General features: G+C 42.9%; 1 protein-coding gene across 1 annotated transcript in view; it reads left to right on the forward strand.

Moving 5' to 3' along the window:
* The window catches only part of arhgef39 (Rho guanine nucleotide exchange factor (GEF) 39), a 55,280-nt gene that overhangs the window by 26,385 nt on the left and 15,511 nt on the right, over positions 1–13,384 (forward strand). Inside the window, exon 7 of the mRNA XM_084911029.1 lies at positions 5,677–5,805. Coding sequence (XP_084767155.1) covers positions 5,677–5,805 — 129 coding nt within the window. The remainder of the gene's footprint in view (positions 1–5,676; positions 5,806–13,384) is intronic.

Raw genomic sequence — 13,384 nt, forward strand, 5'->3', positions numbered from 1 at the left:
ACTGAAAAATGTCTTTCTGTTTCACAGTGTGAACGTCGTTAGTTTGTCAAACACAAAAGCTCACTCTCACTGCGATTTACATGTGACGAAGCACTTTCTAGCATGTAAAGCTAGTTTCCCATCAGCAGGAAAACAGACTGAGGAGAAAAACCCGAAACAAAACAACCTGTTAAAAACCTTCATCATAGCAGACTGGCTTGTATTCACAGACAGCCCTCATTATTTTATCTGAGCAAAAATAAGAGCAGTGTTTAGCTTTCATTTGTGTTTTTTTTGTCGTAGCGCTCGACTAGAAGAGAAATAAAAGGCAAAGCTTGGTATTTGTGTAAGTTCTAGTTTGATGTGGATTTTGACTTAATTAATTGGGAACGGATCAGAGGATATTAAGGGGCGAGCTTTATTAATAAATAAAATCTTCAACATCAACACGAATCTCGATAATGACTATTTTCTATCGTCAAATAAACAGCAAATCTGACTCAAGTGCGAATATACACAAAGAATTATTTATGTGTATCAATTAAAATCCCATTGCTGGGGTGCTGCCTTTGCTTACAAATTAAAACAGCCTCCGACTCTAAGATGAGGGAACATATCTAACTTTACCGCACCGTGACTTTTTCCTCTTCTCATTAGAGATCTGTTTTTAAACTGCGTGTGTGTGTGTGTGTGTGTGTGCGTGTGTGTGTGCGCGTGTGTGTGTCAGCCTGCCTGGATTGTAAAGGGAATTGTTTAAAAAAAGAATCTCAAATAAATTGTGTTGTATGAAATTAAGCAGACTAACAAATATCACACGAGACTTTGTTGTTCATTTCTTGTGTCCATTTGCTTTTCCTGTTCTTTGTTACTTTTTCCTGTGGTGCTCCAGTGTCTGACTCGTATAGTAACCAAGTCTGACCTGACTAGCAGCAGCTCTCCAATCCTCCTGTTGTGGTCAAACACTATCTAAAGAGAAAATAAGCAGAATAAAGAGCTGTGAGGAGTGTGGATGTCTTTAGAGTGTCTAATTCATGTATTATTAATGCATCGTCCAGAACTCAGCACAAGAACATGCTAATTAGTAGGTGTTGTTATTCTAAAGCAGGAAATGAAAAAGATTCCAAACATGCACAACAAAGAGAAAACATCTACACGGATGCCTTGTTTGGTTTATACTTTAATTGTTGTGAAGTTAAGTGAGCCAATTAGGCTGTGATTATTTCAGTGTAGACAAGTTGCCCTGAGGATCAGGTTCATCTGCTGAGGTTCAGTGTTCATAATGAAAGCAGCAAAGTTGAGCTTGAAATAAAAATCCATCTGTTTGTTGTTATTTTGGACATGCTGATGATGTGGTTCTAAATGTTTGCAGCAATTATTATAGCTGGCACACAGTAATTGGATGCTTCTGTCTGTTTTGATGATTCGCTTATTTGTTCTGGGGCAAATATTTTAAAGCTTTGCACAGGAAAGTAAAACAAGTTTTTTTTGTTTCTTTTTAACATGCAAGTCAGTTTGTGATGATACGCTCATCCTGGTCATGGACATAACTAAGGTTTAGACATGAGGTCCAATGAGGTCGAGGTTTTTTCTTTCAGTGTATCATATTTAATGTGTATTTCTGTGTTTTAATGAAAAAAAGAAATGGTGATGCTCATGAAAACAGAACAGCTGTTTAATGTTATTGTACACATACAATACAACTGTAGGCGCACCAACGATGTTTCCTGCACATATGTAAATAGTAACACAACTGACAGACAAGAGGCTGACACGCACAGCAGAGATGTTCGAAGGGGCAGGTTCAAAGTTCAAAGTTAAAAAGGTGCACGCAGAACCAGGCTGTGCTCTTTTTAACCCAGCTGTGTGACAGATCCACTGCCTCACACAGCTGCTTCTGTCTGAGGGTGTGCCTGTGTCCAGCCTGTCAAACCTGGCGTAGAAGGTGTTAGGCTGTCTGGGAGGGGGACATCTCAGGTGTCTGTGGTAGTTGTGGTTCTCCTGTAGTTTGTGAAAGATTTGATTCCCAGACTAGACTTTTGCACCTTCAGGTCAGGTGTAAACACACCTGACTGTGAAGGGCTTTGTCTGGAGCCTTTTGTCATAAACTGAGGCGGATCACTAGGTGATCAGACTTTTCAAAGTGTCTTTGGTTCAGCTGAAAAGGTATTTCTGATGTTGCTGGTAGAGCAGGGCGACCAAAAGTATTTATCACCATATACATTTGAAAATTTGCGATAACGATATAATTGATGTGAGACAAAACACTTTACAACTCCTCAACTTTATTAGTGCAAAAACCCCCATCAATGTATTTTCACTTAAACAAGCAGCTGTTTTTTATGTGCATTAAAGTTATATAAAAATGTAACAGTGCAAAAGCAAATTCCTCGCTGACAGTTTAACCAAAAGGCATTTCCAGTGGAAACTGGCCGACATATCCTCAGCATAACCATGTATAACATCCACAACACTTAAAAAGAGGTTATACACACACAATACGGTAACATTATGTTGAAGCACAGTACGTATCACTCCGCGAGGCTCCTGCCTACAATAGCCGTAACGCTCCGACAATCCATCAAGCGGTGCGGCTTCGTAGCTTAGCAAAGTCGTACAGAAACAGATTTTCGTGTACCACATAAACTCGTTTCCAGGTCAGTAAACACAACCAGAGTTCATACATAAGGCCCACGGGATTATAAGGGGCTCTGTCGACTTTCAGAAAAATCAAAGGATTGATTTTAAGTGCGCCGTATTTTCCAAACAACACGGTGATAACGACGGCCCGCTAGCATGCGCTACCAAAAATAGTGCTTTGTTGTGTATCTGACGGACGAAAGCTAAACCAGTTCCACACCACTGAAGCTGCAGCATTTTACAAACCAGTTCTGGTTCATCTGTTTCATTCAACGATCCACTTTCGCCCTTCTCATTCTGCGTCGCCGCCATGCTTTTTCAGCCATGTGCGTATGTAAACAAAGGCTCTGCACATGCGCGTTTTACCCATATTCTATCGCCATATTTCATTTTCTTATCGTTACCCAATACCGGTATCACTGTGAACGGTATGATATGGCCCAGCCCTGGTTGCTGGAGCAGTGGTCCAGTGTTTATTTCTCCTGGTGGGGAAGGTCACAAACTAATGCGGTTTGGGCATGTTTTTCCCAAGATTGCAGTGGTTAAAATCTCCCAGAATGATAACAGCGGCATCACGATATGTGTTTTCATATTCATTAATCCTGGTGTTGGCCAGAGGGGCGGATGGCGCGATATGGCAGCCTGGCTTCTGTCAGTCTGCCCCAGGGCAGCTGTGGCTACAACTGTAGCTGCCTCCACCAGTGTGTGAATGTGAGAGTGAATGAATAGTGGCATTGTAAAGCGCTTTATAAATGCAATCCATTATTATTATTATTATTATTATTATTATTATTATTATTATTATTATTATTATTATTATTATTAATCATGTCATGTAGCTCCTTTAATGCAGCCTCCTCCTCAGTGGAGGGAGGTATGTACACAACACTCACAACACTCACAGTGATGCATTGCAATTCTCTGGGCAGGTACAATGGCATTAGCTTCAGGGTCAAATGATGATACAGTCAGTACACCATGATTGTTTGAGGAGGGCAGCTGTTCTTCCACCGGGAGTCTTACCGTCTTACCGCTATCCGCAGCACATCGGTCCTTCCTGAAGACTGTGTAGCCGTCTGTTGTTAGTGCCTCGTCGGGTGTCCTTTCCCTCGTCGGGTGTCCTTTCCCCCAGCCAGGTTTCGCAGAAACACAATATGGAGCAATCCTGAATCTCCTTCTGTGTAGAAATCCAGGCCTGGAGTCGTCCATTTTATTTTCCAGGAACTGAACAGTATGACCGGGAGGGTTAGCCTTTCGTTGCTAACCAAAGGGCGGAGCTTCTGGTCAGCTGCTCCCCGACTGCCTCGCCTCTGCTTCGGCCTGTTCCTAGGAGGGCTCCCTGTCAGGGGCCGGCCTAGCGTCGAGTCAGTACAGCCTGAAAGCTCAGGGTAGGATTCCAGGAAGGACTGCGCTCTCTCAGTTGTAATAAGGTCGTGCGATCATAGCGAACTTTTGTATAGTGTGTCTTAACACTATACAAGAGTTGGAGGTTCGTCTTGTAATCGGAAGGTTGCCGGTTCGAGCCCCGGCTCCAAGAGTGTCGGTCGTTGTGTCCTTGGGCAAGACACTTCACCCGTTGCCTACTGGTGGTGGTCAGAGGGCCCGGTGGCGCCAGTGTCCGGCAGCCTCGCCTCTGTCAGTGCGCCCCAGGGCGGCTGTGGCTACAATGTAGCTGCCATCACCAGTGAGTGAATGTGTGGATGACTGTAGTGTGAAGCGCTTTGGGGTCCTTAGGGACCAAGTAAAGTGCTATACAAATGCAGGCCATTTACCATTTAACTCGGTACAAAAAAAAGTAACTTGACTCGGAGAGCTCCACAATGTCGCCCTCTGGGGGGCACCACTTTGGTTAATCTATCAAGAAAAACGTCTCTCTTCCCCCGCTCTCTCCGATGAGCTGACCGCCAAGAGGGGAGTTATACTGGGTGGTTCAATTCCCTGGAATTGTTAGCCTGTTTGCCCATTGATTCATCTTATTGATTCCACTTGAACTACAATCAGCTGATTTCAGTTTGTGTGCCAGTGCAGTAAAATAGTCGTGCAATCTAGAACCTGGACATGGACATGCTTTTATTTTCATTGCACAAATGGATAAGAGCGCAATGTTACATTGGAAGCTGCATCAGGATAGAAACATCTGCATTATACTGCAAGCAAACCTTTGGCTCGTTGCAAGTATCTGCACAGACAGCCTGCTAACACTAAGCTAGCCAAGAATGTTAAAGCTGAGTGCTGAACCCGGCCCAGCAGCCACAGCCTGACCTTCAGCAGCGATGAGCCTCCATCTCTACCTGTTCATATTTTCCCAACAACTGTGGCAATTCTAATAAAATCTACTCGTGCAAATTCTCAAGTCTGGACTGTCAAAATGAAAGTAAGCATTGCTTTATGAACTCATAGTGTTAAATTTGAACATGTTGTCTGTTTTTTTCAGTTGATTTCTTTTTTTGGGAGTATGCAGGTCAGGTGTTATGACTGGGAAATACTTCTATAGGTGTATTATATATGTGCATTTATTAACAGCCAACAGTATGTTTTAAAGTGTTACAGTACCGAACATAGCTGTTAATAGTCAAACTCTTGGATGTGCACATTTCTGACAAAATTCATATTCAAACAGGCTCACACAAAATGAGATGTTCAGTATGAGTTCCCTTTTACTTATTATTTTCTGTGAGGAACCCCACAAATCACCATACTTCATCATATTATTATTATTATAATTATTATTGTGCTTTATGAGCCAAAATGGTCACTCTGGTGTTCTCGCCTGCCACTAAGACTTCCATCTTTTTGAAACACTGTAATAAAAAACATTGTGCTGCAGTCATTTTCACACTAATAGCTTTTATTCGTCACTGTTCTTTACAACCATCATTGTAATATTTGCAAATATACCAATGAATGTTTTTGCTGTTCTTTGTCAGTCTTTAGATTTATTTTCCAGACCATGACACATGCGCTACAAATTAATACGCTGTGACTTTGTTTTTACTTTTTTTAGCCAGACATATTATATTATATAAAGCAGTTACACTGAAAAAACTGTTTGTGTTGTAGGAGCAGTGACTGTTGTGTGTGAGGTGTCCCAGCGTATTGACGACAATACCCGGCACCATGAGAACCACTTGGAGCTTTGCCGTGTGCAGAAACTGCTGAAAGGGAGAAAGATGAAGGTGTTGGCTCCAGGTTAGATCCTCTCATTAAATATTCTTTTGATCTCCTTCAAGAACTACCTCTATACATCTTCTCTGTTGCTGCATCTATTGCATGCATGCATCTATGCCTTCTGGGACACACTGGGGGAGAGAGGAAAACCAGACCAGCACACATAAACTGAAGGGGAAGTGAGGTCATTAAGAAGAAACTCATCCATAGTGTTCAAAATTCATAAATAGTAGAGCATTATTTAGAAGTGTGCAACAAGTCCAATCGTGAGATTTCCTCATACTAAGTATTCTACAGCTGTTTGTGGAAAACTGGGAAAGACGGCAACTCGGCCACAAAGGCCGTGTAAGATCACGGCGTCAGAGAAGGCTGCGGCACATTGAGTAGAGGTCACTAAGTTTCAATAAAGTCAGTCACTACAGACCTCCAAACTCCATGTGACCTCTTGGTTTCCATGGCTGAGCAGCTGCATCCAAGCCTTCACTAACCACGATGCAAAGCGTCGTGTGTGGTGGCACGCCGCCACTGGAAGTGGAAGTGGAGATGTGGTCTCTGTGACAGTGTTTCTTTGCCCGGAGATCCGATGGATGAGTCTTGGTTTAGCAGTTGTCAGGGGAATGGTGCTGCCTGCACTGTGCCCAGGATGGTGGAGGTGGGATTTTAGTCTGAGGCCCCTTAGTTCCAGTGACAGGAACTCGTAATGCTGGAGCAAAGACATTTTGGACCATTTCATGCTCCCAACTTTGTGGGGACAATTTTAAGGATGGCCCCTTCCTGAGCTTGGTGTGGAAGATCTTGACCAGCCGGAGTCCTTACCCACAGCCTCCTTCATCAGTTTTTGACCTCACAAGTGCTTCTGGAATAATGGTCAACCTTCACGGGTCGCCTTCACAGAAGAGTTGAAGCTGTGGGCCGGCATATTAAACTCTACGGATTAAAGCAAATAATCAGTATAGTGTATGCTACACATCATATCAATAGTAATTAGTGAATCATCAGGTTGTGTTCTGTTATTTCCCCACGGCCCTGTGCTTCCAGCCACTCCACGCCCTGCTGGTTTTTGTCCTGGATGTCGCTCTGCTCGCCCTGCCACTGTCCCCCACGACCAGTCATCTCGTGGACTCAAAGTTAAAAAGGAAGCCAAAATGTGTTGTCTGTGGGAGTGTGTGCTGGATTTGAGGAAATACATGTATGCATGATGTCCTGAGTCTGTGTTTGTGTGCTTGGATATGAAGGCGTGTTTTCCGTGAGTATGTGTGGCTGTTTGTGTTGTACAGGCTGGAAGTGGCGGCTGAATAGCAGCTCTTCTTTCTAAGGCCGATGTGGGCATTAGTTTCAAAAGCTTTCTCTCATCCAAGTTCTCAGGCCCTCAAAACTCTGCTGTCAGCCTCCTTTCCAGCCAATAAAGCTCTGGTCCCACCAGGCAGACTTCAGAGCTGCAGGAGTACCACCTCACCCCGCAACCCCACACCGACTCATTCTCCTTCCTCCCCACCAATGCCACCTCTAATGTGGGTAAAAGAAAAGCTGCCTTTGACAGATGAGAAGCATTGGAGCCCCTCAAACATATTAAGTAGCTCTGTAGGAGATGGGGGTGGGGGGGTGTTTGTGCGCCACAAAGCCTGAATCAATGGGACATCAGTGCAGCAGGCAGCAGCCTCTTTCCCTGGGAGGCCACAGTTTTATGTCTGCCTGTCTGTTCCTTTATTTTAAAACAAAGATGTCTCACATTTTATATCGTGCTTCACATGGATTCTCCCCTTGTGTCCTTTATGTCATTGATAGTTTCACACAAGTTTCCTTATGCATCATCTACCATTTCTCAGTCTGTTTTTTCTAATCACATTACATTATGATTAATACAAGCTTCAATAAATAGAAAGTAGAAAAGTTATTCTGTACTGAATTGTCTTTAGAGTGCAAAAATCATACATTTCTTTTATATTGAGTTCAATATAACAGCTATTACGTTATATTATACACAGATATTCTAACAAGAAGAGGATTTTTTAATCTCTCAGTTGATGATTAGTTGAACTCAATGGGGAGTCGAGTCAAAGTTAAATCATTTATGTGAAAAACAGTGAACGCTCATCTCTGAACCAAGGAGAAGGCTAGATGACATATTTTAACGTCTTACGATGCTGCAGCCATCCCCCGCTCTCTGTGAACGGGACTTGTGGCTGTTGATCATGGCAATGACATTTTGCATATTATTGATCATGAAACTGACCTCATGGCTCATTGTTGGTCAGTGTTTTAGGCATGCAGATATACCGTGTAAAAGGTTAAGACAAACTGCAGCCAGCTGAGACTGACGAAGTCACTTAAGAGAGTGATGAAATAGTTCTAGCACAGAAAATGCTGTCCATGTCTGCATGTGAGCACGAGTGGTTGTCTGTCTCCTGTTGGACACAAAGAAAATGAGTGGATGGGTGTTAAAAATATGATTTTTCTGCTCATTCTTTATCAATATCCATTGTTATACAAAAATACATGTTATGAATTATATCTGCGATTTGATTGATTACTTTGATATTTTACTGACTTGACAGCTGTAGTATTGTTCAATCTTTCTACTCTTGCATTCAACAATTCAGTAGATGTCAGTGGAGCTTAGTACAACGCCCCCAACACTGGCCATTCCCAAACAATGAGGATGAAGTACCTGCGGACTCGACACACCCACCAACACTAACCCTGACTTGCCCTCAGTCTGCTCGACCTGTTATTCTCCTGGCCTCGGACACATCCGATGAACAGGATGCTAGGGTTGGGCGATTGGACAAATTTATCAGCTATTGATGATAGGCTGAGGCTTTCATCGATCGTTTTTACAAGGGCTAATAATGACGGAGCTAATAGAAGCAGTCAACAGAAAATAATATTAGCGCTGTTTTAACAGCACCCTCTTTCATCTGCGAGCAAGTGCCCCCTCCTCAGAGTGCGCCCAAGTGCCTGCTGCAGAAGCTGGTGATAGCCTAGCATACTCAGCCGGATGGTGGACACGTACATGCTCATGCAAGTTAGCCGTGTTTGAGTCCTTTGCTTGACTACACGTCTGCACAAGCGGCACACCGCTTTGGTTACATCCTCAGGTTTACCTCTTTCATCGTGTTTACAGCCAAAGAAATCCCAAATTGGCGACTTTTTTTTTTTTTTTTTTTTTTTTTTTTAAGTGCTGTCAGCATCAACGCGCCGTCATCAAGACTAACGCGATTAACAATGAACCCATCTGTGCGCAGACTGAGTCAAAATCCCTGAAATGTCTGTCAATGCATTTCGACAGTTTGTCCAAAGTTTGTTACTCTGCGCTCCAGATGAGTCGGCACGTTAAAGATCTTAATTGCATTTAAGCTGCATAAACGCTGACAGCGTTTTGTTTGTTTTTGTTTGTTTTTGTTTGTTTGTTTTTTGTGGGGAAATTAGTTCGTCCATGTTCGGACTCCTTCTGTGTTGTAATCGCGCAAATCAGTCCGTGCATGATCACATTGCCCCGCCCATCAAAAAGTCTGCGAATGAGCGAGTATACCGCCCATCGTCGATTACTGGACTGACGATTGTCGGTTGGAAAATATTTACACATCGCCCGACCCTACAGGATACAGTTTCAGCATGGGGGACACTGGTTACACATGACTACCTAAGCAAGAACACTGACATGTTATGCATTTACTAAGTTGTGCTAAAAGCTTCATAACAGGGTGTGACTACGAAATGGCAAAAAGAATAATCTCATGACCAGTTCTAATTTTAGGTGAAACAGGTCGACTTCTTCAATTCAATTTTTTAATATAGCGCCAAGTCACAACAACAGTCACCTCAGTGCTTTGTTTTCAGATCCTACAATAATACTTTGAACACTAAAAGTCAGGCCGAGCCAAGCTGGGCCAAGTGGCTGCTTGTGGAAAAGACGCGTTAGAACAGGTGCGGGAAGGACAACTGCCAGGAAGACTCCACCCCAAGGTGGGGCGAGAATGTCAAGCCAGCCTGGCAGATCGATCCGCGAATGATTATGATTGATGATTATAAGGGACAAAGAAGAAAAACCAAGAACAACAAACCGCAGCCCCAAAATGCCGAACCCTGCCAATTCTCTGCTTATGGCTGCTGGAAAATAGACCTGTACCGTCCACTTTACCACATGGAGAAAGAGTCCAGCATCTGTGAGTTCATTTATTTTAGAGAGCTGAGGCGAAGAATGAGTGAAGAATGAGTCTATTTTGCTGATACACATTAAAGGGATTATTTGCACTCGAACAAATATTTTGGGAGAAAGACCTGGGCTGGTTTGATATGTGGGTTTTTATTTTTCCCTTCAGAGCACGTTTGTTCTTGTCCTTCTTTGCTCTTTCTTCTTAGATTGTTTTCTGAGTGAATGCTGCTAAAGTCAGTTATTGTTTTTGTAATCAGCTGTTTCAGTTTGTTATAATTCTGCTGATTTTCTTTGTTAAACTTATTAAAATGATTCTATTGTTTTCACTTTATCTTATGTATAAGATTTTATTTAAATTAGATTTAATCTCCAGGCTTCACACAACAGTGTCATAGCATGTGTCTTGACTGTTTTTCTGTTTGAGAGGCATTTTAAAAGCAATTTGATCCCCACTCGGCCCAGCCACTTAATCTCACTGGACTTGTCTGTAGCTGAAAATGTCCTCTCCGAGCCCCAGAGGCACAGCTTCGGCCACTCGGGCTCACTGCAATCACAGGCTATTTGCTCGGGCAATTACAAAAACGCCCTGGACTCAGGATAAATTTTAATCTTATATATCCAAATGTCAGCCCTGCTTGCTTATTAGCTATCAGCATCCTGCTGCCAATCACAGTGAAAGAGATGAGTTTTCCTCAGCGACCACACCGGAATACTAGAAATTACTTCTTCTTGTTGTAGAAGGCAAAATATTGTTGTAGTTTTCTTTCTAAGATTATGGGGTCTTTACACTACAATATAAAGTGCCTTGAATTTCAATTTCAGTTTATCTACTTAAGAGGGACAATGCAGTTTAACATGGTTCCAATAGCATGAAATTGATGTGCTGCACAGAGTTTGAGGCTTCAGGTGACGGTTGTTGTGATTGGCACTATATACATACAGTTGAATCGAAATGGGGATAACTGTTCACAGTGTTCAAAGATAGCCATGGGTAGGGATGGGTACCGGTATCTGGTGCCATGATGGCACCGGTTCTGACATAAACGGTAGTAACCAGACCGAAAAGCAGCGCACATTTCGGTGCTTTATTTCGGTGCTTTTTTTTCCTGAGCTGTGATACACTTTGGATTCCAGCCAATCGTTTTACGTTTCCGAGGATAGTAGGCGGGCCCAGGTACGTACGTTCTTTTAGAGCAGAGCTACAGATTAAAAATGCCCAAGGAGGACCGGTCAAAGTCTGGCTGTAGCTGTAGTATCAGCAGCCTGCAACAAGTGCTTTAAGCTGATACTGTGATACTGTCAAAGGAGGTAACACCTCGAATCCGATGAAACACCTGGCGACGCATAGCGTTTTTTTTAAAAGCCGAAAAATGCGCCGTATTTGATAGCTTGCTGCGAGACCTCACACCGAGCACATCTACTGCGGGTGTGGTGCCTGTTATCGGACCCGGAGTTAGCAACATCCCCCAAAAACCCGAAGAGGAGAGTCCTGGCCCCTAGCCCTGCCAGTGTAGCAGAAATGATGAGGATGATGATGCAGCAGCAGCCGTTCTTCTCTGCGTGAGTAGCTTAATGTTGTTCGTGTGTAATTTACGTTGAGTAGGCTAACCACGTTATTACATTAATGCATGTAAGGTGAACTAGCAAACATCATCATAGCTACATGCGGCTGCCTTCTTGTTTGATGGCAGATGCTCCCTTCACCCTGGCCAAAAAGGCTAAAATGACCAAAGAAAAATGGAAAACAGCTGAACATGAGAGGTTTTTGGACAAAGTTTGTGTTTTTTCCATTGTTTAAGCTGCTTCCAGCCAAGAGCGATACCATATATGCCCCATAGCTGCAGAAAAGGCTAACATTGTTATCTTTTTACAAAAAAAACAGCTGAACATGAGAGGTTTTTGGACAAAGTTTGTGTTCTCCATTCTTTAAGCACCGGTTTGAGCACCGTTTAAGCACCGGCACCGTTTCAAAAGTACCGGTTTGGCACCGGTATCGGATAAAACCTAAACGATACCCATCCCTAGCCATGGGTCAAAATTAACTGGCAAATCACTAAATGTTTGACAAATTAGTATTTATTATTATTTTTATTATTAAAAGTAGTCAGAGCAGTCTTAATGGATGTCACAGAGTAAAACCAGTGGTGGGCAATTATTTTTCCAAGTGGCCATATGAGAAACTGGGCCTGTTATGAACAGCTGCACCAATAAATACTAATAAACTCCTCCTGGTAACACAATGAGCCAATGAAGCTGTGAAATAGACTCAGTAAAAACATTTCTTTTTACTATTTTCAGCATTTTATCAGGATCAACATTCTGAAAAACAATTGGAAACTAAATGTGGATGTGAGAAGTCTGAAAGTGTTTTTGCTGTCTTGCTTGTAGTTTAGCTTCTTCATCAGCAGCTTTTCAGTTTATTTGGTTTTTAGGAAGAAATAGTCTGCTTTACCTTTGAGTTTATTACAGGTTCAGTGTCTGAGGTGGAAATAAAGAGGATGACACCGAGAGAGGATCTGTATGTGGACTCGTTCACCCCTGAGAATATTTGTGAATCCAAATAGTGCCAACATCTCAGTAACACTACTACTACTCTACTGCAGTAGAGTTCAAAATGCAAAAACTCTGTGATTGTGCGCTCGTGCTCTAATGACGTTTACTGTTTGGTTAGATTCTAGAACTGATTTGTAGAAGAGCTCCTGGCGTGTGATGCAAAGCAGAAATACCGATTTGAGTTCTGGGCTTATATGAGTCACTTTATCTGGCATCCAATTCAATTTTATTTCTACAGCACCAAATCACAACAACAGCACCTCAAGGTGCTTCTGCTGTAAGGCAGACCCTACAATAATACACATTATATGACCCCCTATGAGCAGCACTTTGGCAACAGTGGGAAGGAAAAACTCCCTTTTAACAGGAAGAAACCTCTGGCAGAACCAGGCTCAGGGAGGGGCGGGGCCATCTGCTGCGACTGGTTGGGGCCGAGCACATGGCCCCGCCCCTCCCGTCCAACATGTTTTTCCATTACAGATTTGGACGCCCATGATTGTAACACCTTAGTGTATATTAGAATGGCAAAGGCCACCAAAGTATCCTCTGATGGAGAGTTTTTAAGAATACTTTACTGGTTTTTGTTATTTTATGTGGAATCACAAAGTTGGTTTTGACTTCATCGCTGGGTCTGCAATGCTTGGTAAGCAAAGGTTCAGATGTCTGTTCTCGGTCTGCGTTAGTCAGCTTTGTGTATTTCGCTGCATGTTTAGTTTCATAATGGCGATTCAGATTTCTTGTGCGCTGTCCATCTCTTTAGCTGGTTGACCCCAGGTGTTTAAACTGGTCTAGTTTCTCTGCCTCTGTTCCTTGCATGCCTGTTGTTAAACCCGTCTCCCCCGTTCACACACATACTCTGTCTTGCTGCTTCTGACTTTCATTCCTCTTCTC

Source organism: Perissodus microlepis, chromosome 17 (genome assembly GCF_051167445.1).
Source record: "Perissodus microlepis isolate ML-2025 ecotype Zambia chromosome 17, ASM5116744v1, whole genome shotgun sequence".
Classification (NCBI taxonomy): Eukaryota; Metazoa; Chordata; class Actinopteri; order Cichliformes; family Cichlidae; genus Perissodus; species Perissodus microlepis.